At 41.3% G+C, this 8,176-nt stretch overlaps 2 protein-coding genes across 2 annotated transcripts in view; one reads left to right on the forward strand and one right to left on the reverse strand.

The window, feature by feature from the left end:
- Positions 1 to 8,176, reverse strand: part of dnmt3bb.1 (DNA (cytosine-5-)-methyltransferase 3 beta, duplicate b.1) — a 100,719-nt gene that overhangs the window by 61,085 nt on the left and 31,458 nt on the right. The window contains exon 2 of the mRNA XM_046055310.1: positions 6,846 to 6,922. The gene's annotated coding sequence lies outside the window, so the exon portion shown is untranslated. The remainder of the gene's footprint in view (positions 1 to 6,845; positions 6,923 to 8,176) is intronic.
- LOC123974622 (rhamnose-binding lectin-like) overlaps positions 6,155 to 8,176 on the forward strand; it is a 19,803-nt gene continuing 17,781 nt past the window's right edge. Inside the window, exon 1 of the mRNA XM_046055446.1 lies at positions 6,155 to 6,167. Within this exon, the coding sequence (XP_045911402.1) occupies positions 6,155 to 6,167 (13 nt within the window). The remainder of the gene's footprint in view (positions 6,168 to 8,176) is intronic.

Here is an 8,176-nt window from a genome sequence, read left to right on the forward strand (position 1 = left end):
TTAATTAATTAAACAAAATCTTAATTATCAGCACTAATAGATGAAAGGTGGATAAAATGAGCGATGAAATTTCACCTTGATTGCGATAAATATCACACACTGATACATAAAAAAACAGATTTTAGAGGACTGATCGTCTCAGTTGTACCTGTGTCTTCTGGTCCTTGTCATTCCTCTTACTTTACAACACACCGTAATTAGCTCAGCACTTAATTGAGAGATATTGGCCCCTTGGGGATATTTTCTACACCTCTATGACAGTAAAGCGCTTCCAAAAGTAGTCTGACTGACCGACTCTCAGGAATATGCTCAGCAAAATTCAGATATCCTATTCTCGGAGGCTTCTCCCCGATCTACCGTGGCTTTTACTGCACCTCATTCGCTTTGTTTCAACAGCAGCGTCTGCTAAATGAAATAATGTAAACTTGTCTGAGAAGGTTTTTTTGTCCCAAAAAGTGTGTATAAGTGAAACACTATTAAAAGCATTGTAAGGGTGCAACATTTTGCGCCACCACAAAATTTCAATTTCACTTTAGGAGGATATTTACTAAGACTGCAGATGTAAATGATTTGCAATGATTTGCAAGTTGGATGCTTTAATTAAAAAATGAAGTAAGGTGACTACTAAAGTGACAAAGTCTACAAAAACTCCAAATATGTCACATGGAGATGTGTTTAAAATTATGCCAAAGACAAAGTAGCGCAAAAGAAAATGTTTTCTCCTGCTGAACTGGTAGCTATGTGAGACTGTACTTAGGCACAGCGGGGCTTTGAGCTAAATGCTAAAATCAAGACAAGGCAAGTTTATTTGTATAGCACCTTTCAACAAGGCAATTCAAAGTGTGTTACATAAGATAGAAACACCAGCTGATGTTTGCCATATATAATATTTAGCATGTCTACCATCTTAGCAGGTTAAAATGAGTGAAAAAACCAAGGAGCTTAGAAAAAAAAAGGAGATAAAGACACACTCCTATCTACATCAGAAGAGCCGAGGTGGAACAGGCGAACAGTTTTCTGGGAATCAGCTTCACAGAGAACTTGATATGGTCATCTCACTCGCCATGCTGGTGAAGGAAGCTCAGGAACGGCTGTATTTCCTATGCCAAATTCTTTTGCAGAGGAGCAATAGAAAGCATCCTCCGAATCAGAAAGAGCTTTATTGCCATGCACATTACACATGAATTTGCTATGGTAATAAGGTGCTACATGTAGACAAACATACAGTTGACATAAATAGATGTGAATATGTGCAATATGGCCATTTGTGCAGTGAAATGCAAAATATCGGTCTTTGTTAATAAGGCCAGCTGCTCGATGGGAAGTAGCTGTTCTTGTGGCGAGAGGTTTGGGTCCTGATGGACTGCAGCCTTCTGCCTGAGGGGAGTGTCTGAAACAATTTGTGACCGGGGTGGGAAGGATAAGATGCAATCTTTCCTGCATGACTCAGATTCCTGGAGGCGTACAGGTCCTGAAGGGATGGATATTGCAGCCAATCACCTTCTCTGCAGAGCGAATGATACGCTGTAGCCTGCCTTTGTCAGCCAGTGGCAGCAGCGTACCAGATGGTGATGGAGGAAGTGAAGATGGACTCAATGATGGCGACGTAGGAGTGCACCATCAACTGGCATGTGATGTGCACGGTCCAGGAGAGGAGGGCTCTGCAGCAGGTGATTAAAACTGCTTATAAGGTCATTGGTACCCAACAAACGATGCATCAGTGATATAGGTGTGCTGAAGTTGCCTGCGCAGAGCCCAAAGGATGCTAAAGACAGAAGCCATCCAGCCACAACCTGTTTATCCTGCTGCCATCTGGAAAGAGATACAGAAGTTTCTGGTGTCGCACCACCAGACATCAAAGTAGCTTCTTCCCTGCATTTCATTTTACAACCCTGTTGTAATATGACGATTGAATTTACCTTGTACCTGGTAAATGGTTTATCAGTGAACCAGAGAGGTGCATCAGAAGGAAACTCCCACTCATTGGATTCCCATGTCAGTTCATGGAAGCAGTCCCGACCCAGTCTGAACACAATACAACAGTGTTCTGCAACAGTATCATCAACAGCTAACAGAAAAAAATCCTTGAATGTTTGTAATAAGTTAGTGATAATTAATATACATCTGTCGGTGTTTCCTCACTCCTCTCACATCTTCCCATGATCTAAACTTCACCCACCTGTAATGCTGCACCTTTATTTGCAAGAATGTGTATTGCGCAATATCAAAAATATGTCAGAACTCAGGTTCCCTACTACCCAGGTGGAAACAAAAATCATGTTTAATTTGGATTTTCTTGTCAGGAGGTGTGGAGTACTCTCTAAAGCTCTCGCAAAGTCTCTTAAGCTCTGGGCCTGATGCCGAATCAATCTGGCTGCCCACACAGGAAAAACTGCATGCTTTAAAAAAAAAAGTTTCTTTGCAAAATGACTTAAATACTAGGAAGATATATTTATTTATTTTATATTTTATAGATTATTGTTACCTCTGTTTACTGATGTATTTGTTCTCTTGTGTTGTGTTGATGTGTTTTTGGGCTGCACCCCGCTGAGGACATTAAAGTTTTCTTAGTCTAAGTATAAATCTCATAAGGAAAGAAACATGCAAACCCTTCACCTACTGGAGGTGTCCATGTTTTTTTGTCCGTGGTAGCTTGAGCATATGGCTTCCTCATTTCCTCATCCGGCCATAAACGAACACAGCACTATGTTTTCTTCCTGAAACATGTCTCCAAGCCCCCCACAATTGCAAAGTTATGGTAAACACCACCTTCCCAGATCTAAGATCCCCCTGGTCTGGCCGGTGTATCTCTGACACACTAATCATCTAATCATCATCTAATGTCTTGTCTCTTGCAGTTCCAAGCGCACATAAACAGCTATGAGCAAGTATGTCTCATCTTTCTGCCAATAACCGGGTAGCCTAGAGGGTTTTGGGATCACTCTAAAAGCATGTCTGCTTGTTTTCAATCTTGAATAATAACTGAGACTGATGTTGTCCTCACTTTTGTTACCACGATTCAATCTCTACCTGTTCACCTCACCTTCCCATTTTTGGTTTTAATCCATGCTCAGCCACTCTTTATCTTTGCACAAGTAAGACTGAGGATTGGAGCAGAACGTAACTGAAAAGGGGGATTTTGTTTTTGTGGAAAGGCTGTGCAGTAAAATACTACTCAGCCAGATAAACGTTGGCTCTTCAGCTATACAAACCTGTACTGTCTTCTTGCTTTGTTCTGAAAAATGTCTTTCTCATTTTGACATTTTTTTAGTACTCATGAAACTTTAAGCACACAAAAGAAACTAAACTCTCAGGTATTCTCCTCTGTTCTCTGTCATCGTTACCTCCACATTCTTTCACCCTTATCCTCTAGTTTGCCACCCCCCTCCTCTTTCTCTCTTACCGTTCGTGCTGCCTCTCCTTCCTCTCATCATGTGACTCGGCATGTTTCTGCATGCTCTCATCTTCACACTTTTTAGGCTAATATTACGGAGGTGCCATTGAAATAAATAATATTTAGAGCATTCAGGAGTAGTAGCTGGAGCAGCAACCTCCACTGCTGTAACACAAAAGGGAATTTATAGTATTTTAGTGCACAATAAAATCATACTGTCTCTGAAGTTAGTGAGGACATAGAGTCATAGAGTGGAAATCAAAAGTGTTTTAATAAAAACAGCTGCTGACATCTATACTTGACACAAATATAGAAATGGACTATTGTTTATCTGCTAATGTTTGTTTTTTTAAGCCAAGCTGGTGGCATGGCTCTAAGGATGGCAATGCAAGTCAGTCATGGCCCCCCCAATATGGTGAATCGTAATAACTTCTCCTGACTTTTCCCTTCTCTAGCAACACCAGCAGGTTGACATTTGTTTGGACCTATTGGATGGATTTGCATTCACCAAATACCAAAAAATGAATAACAATCCTATCAGCTGTACTCTGTATTTTGTGCCAGTTTGTGATCCGTGGTGGGTGTTAAATGTCATTAATATTATGATTCGCACATGGCTGCCAATCGTTCTGTGTGATACTGCTTTGGTGTGGTATGACATAAATTATCCTGACATCCAGTTAGCTTTGATACCCTTAATCTGTCCAACTCTTGTCTCTTCTGTCAGCAGTTGCTCTGTAAACTAGTTCACAGTGATGCACAGCAAATAGTTTTCTGTTTTTCTTCCAAGTGTCAATCTGTGGAAATCTGTATCCACTTATATGTGAGATGTAGTCAAAGTAATCTAAAATTACATTAAAAGGCACAGGTAATAATTTTAAGAGGTCATATTAGGCCCATATTCAGATTCAGCAGATCCTGCGGAGCCTGAGGCGGCTGTCTGACACACCGTTTCATTTCCTCATTCATGCTGTCAATATCAAAGCACAAATCTGAACGCATTTACATCTTTAAAATCTATTATATAGATAAAGACTATTAGTTTTTCATCCAAACACAATCTTGAACATGACCACTCTTATGATCAATCTGTCATCGATGTAAGGACAGATCCCCGCACATCGTTGATTTATCCTCAGCACAAAATAAAATCTATGTCCGTCTTTTGTGACTCTGTGGACAGTTGCACTACAAACACTTACTGTGGGCTACTTTACTGCAGTAGGCCTCATCACTGTAATCCTTTATATTGTAGTCACACTGACTGGAACGTTCGTAGTTATCATGTTGGAGATAATGTGACTATTTCTGAGTGAGGATGACTGTGGTGCAACTAAAACAAATAGGCCTAAATGTAGTTTAAAGTGAGCTTTTCATTATTAGCTGCACATAGCCTATTCTGAATGTGTTTTGACAGCAGTAATAAAATACTATATATATATATAAATAAAATAGTTTGAACCCATAGATACATTTTCCACTGCAAAAAAAAAAAAGGCTAACCTACTGGTGTGACTGTGACTTTACAATGACAGGTTCATGAGTAAACTATGTGTTATATTTGATCTATATGCTTTTTCATAATCAGGGAATTATATATACAGCTTAATAAATATAGCCTTCCTATGTAAAATCGAATGTAATGGGCTGTAGGAAGTCCAGCACTTTATCATTCATTAAGGAAATTATTCTGCTAAATGATGAATGAGCAAAGCTGTTTAAAAAGTACTATTGTTAACATACTGATCCTTCCTCCACTCTTGTGTTTTAACATGAATAGCCTATAGTGGTCCGCGTTGTCACGTGTTCATATTTCTAGCTCCACCCGATTAAAATGGAGGCTCTGCCTTCGTAGTATCGGAGCTCCATTCATGATGGCTTTTTTTTTTCCCATCCCCAGGCACGCGCTTCCATCAGGCTCAACATACTCAAGAGTTGATTGAACTAATTCTGATCAGCTGTTCTGAAATCTAAAATTCAGAGTTTCCCACCTCAGGCTCAATCAACCCAGAGCTCAGGGATAAACTCGGAGTTTGTTAAGCCTGCTTTCTGGAACAGGGCCCTGTACATGTTCTCCATAGCAACAAAATTATCTTTCATCCATAAAGTTTTTACTAAGCTCTGTGTCTACATCACAGGAACAACTTTCTGTCCACTGACTGCCTGGAGGGTAGCTAGTGTTTGGAAGGGATTGGAGAGGTGTGTGCTGCAGCTCACTGTTTTTCCACCGGTGTTTTTTGGGGGCGTGTCGGAGTATGAGGCGCATTTAGAACAGCTGGACTACAAACTAGCTGTTTTCATGTAGTTCAGAGCAGAGTTTTCTGTGGGAGATGGGAACTCCCTTTGGGCTGGACTTTGGGCTTTTTCACTTTGCAAACCTATTACATACACAAAAAAGGTATAAACTCAATAAAGGAGAGGGAAAAAGCCAAAAAGCATAATATGACCTCTGGTGGCACAGTGGTCCAGTGGATAGCACTGTGCCACCTCATAGCAAGAAGGGTTGCGGGTTCAAACTCCGGCAGCCCCGGCCTTTCTGTTATGTTAGGTTAGGTTCTCCTGTCAGTGTTATTGACCAGACACTGGTAAAGATCTGAGTTGGTTCCCTCACTGCTCGCTTGAGGGATGGATTAAATGCAGAGGATGAATTTTGCAACATGTGACAATAAAGTATGACATTACAAAAATGAGAAGTGTATCCTGTCTCCAACCCCATTGTGTGTGTGTGTGCATAGTGTCTGTTTTCCTGGAATAGCCAACATGCTTTTGGGGGGTAAGAGTCTGTTTGGAAAAAGAAGAGATTGAAGAGATTGCCTGATAAGTGTGTGTGTGTGTGTGTTTTACCGTTGGGCCTACAGAGAGAAGAGGAAGTTTATGGGAACTAACTCCCAATAGCTCACAGCTGTCAAACGATACAAGGGTGTTCTTCACATGTTTACTTCTCATCGTGCCCCCAAGCTGACAACACACAGGATGTACATTCCTAAAAGCTCTCAATGTACATTATATGCGCATGTGTTCCTAAAGGTGTTCCCACGATCAGCACATTTACTATAATGTATTATTTTTGCACCTGAGAGAAAGTGAGAGAGGCTGTGGCCAGTGGCAAGATTTTGCCTAAAAATGATGTGCTTCTGTCTAGGTGTGTTTGTGTACGTGTTCAGTCAAGGTGCAGAAAGACAAAACCCAGAGATGGTAGATTGATGTGTCTTGTGTTGTCAGTGAAGTTCATCAGAGGTTAGGGGTCAAGGGACTACATTTTCCCCCATGGAAGATAGAGGACTGTGCCTGGGCGTGTTTTACAACCTAAAGTAGTAAAGTATTAGTAGTATTATGAGTCATAGAAACATCCCTTAAAAACTGTTTAAAATGCCCTAATTGTCTTTTAATCTATGCACTTGCAACTTTTTGGAACAGTGTGGAATATCAGCAATTTTCCTTTTTTCCTCACCGTTGAGGCTGGACATCCAGTCATGAAGTCAGCTGCCACCACCTGGCTCTCCACATCCCATCAGTCACTGTCAACACCTGAGAAGGCAAGGTAACAACAAGGCAATGCAATGTGCTTAACATAAACACAAAAGTGACGATACAAAAAGCAATTTTATATGCATTTAAAATCAGTTAAATAGAAAATAAAAACAACATGAAACAAGGCTGTAAAAGTTACAGTTCCGTGTAAGATATTAATCAAAAGGCATCAAATGTGATTTAATAAAAGGCAAAAAGGAAATTCTTCAGTCTTGAAGGACTCAGAGTTGCAGCAGACCTGCAGTTTTCTGGGAGTTATTTCCAGATATATGGAGCATATGGACAGAAAGTAGACGATCTGAGAGGTCTGGATGGTTCATAACTTAGCAGAAATGTATTCTGGCCCCAAATCATTCAGTGCTTGATAAACCAACAGCATCCATCAATCCATCATCAACCGCCTATCCTGCTTACAGGGTCGCAAGGATAAACCAACAGCAGTATTTTAAAAATCAATGCAATTGTGTGTTGAAAGTGCTGATTTTTATCATACTTCCTTGGCGCCAAAAACAATTCCTCCATTTTGTTTTTCATTCAGGCACATCCTGGTATAATAAACTGGCCAAAGGAGGAGATAGAGGCCACTGACATCAAGACAAGAAAACTCCTCACAATGCATGGAGGGTTTCATCCCAAATCCAGCACCCTGGGACTGTACACCAAGCGGAGCGAGGGAGGCCGAGGGCTTGTGAGTGTCAAGACCACTGTCCAGGATGAAACGACAAAGATCCAGGAGTGCATCAGGAAGATGGCCCCCAAAGATGAAGGGCTTAGTGAATACCTCAGGCAGCAGAAACCCGAGGGTGAGGACAAGGAAGATGAAGAACCTTCATGGAGAGACCAGCCGCTGCACGGCATTCATTTTCAGCCATTGTAGCAGCGATCTGCAGAGAGAAGTGAAGTAAACTCAGTACAAGATCAATAGAGACTTGGGTCTACCACACCATGCTGGACCCCAGGTGCAGACTGTGCAAGGTGAGACAGTACAGCACATAACAGCAGGGTGTAAGATGCAGGCAGGAAGTGCGTACATGGAACACCATAACCAGGAAGCTGGCATAGTGTACAGGAACATCTGCCATGAGTATGGGCTGGAAGTCCCAAGGTCAAAATGGAAGACACCTCCTAAGGTAGTTGAGAATGACCGAGCTAAGATCCTGCGGGACTTCAAGATCCAGACTGACAAACTGGTGATGGCTAACCAACCAGACATCGTGTTGATCGACAAACAGCAGAAGAAGGCTGCAGTGA

This window comes from Micropterus dolomieu, linkage group LG08 (assembly GCF_021292245.1).
Source record: "Micropterus dolomieu isolate WLL.071019.BEF.003 ecotype Adirondacks linkage group LG08, ASM2129224v1, whole genome shotgun sequence".
Lineage (NCBI taxonomy): Eukaryota > Metazoa > Chordata > Actinopteri > Centrarchiformes > Centrarchidae > Micropterus > Micropterus dolomieu.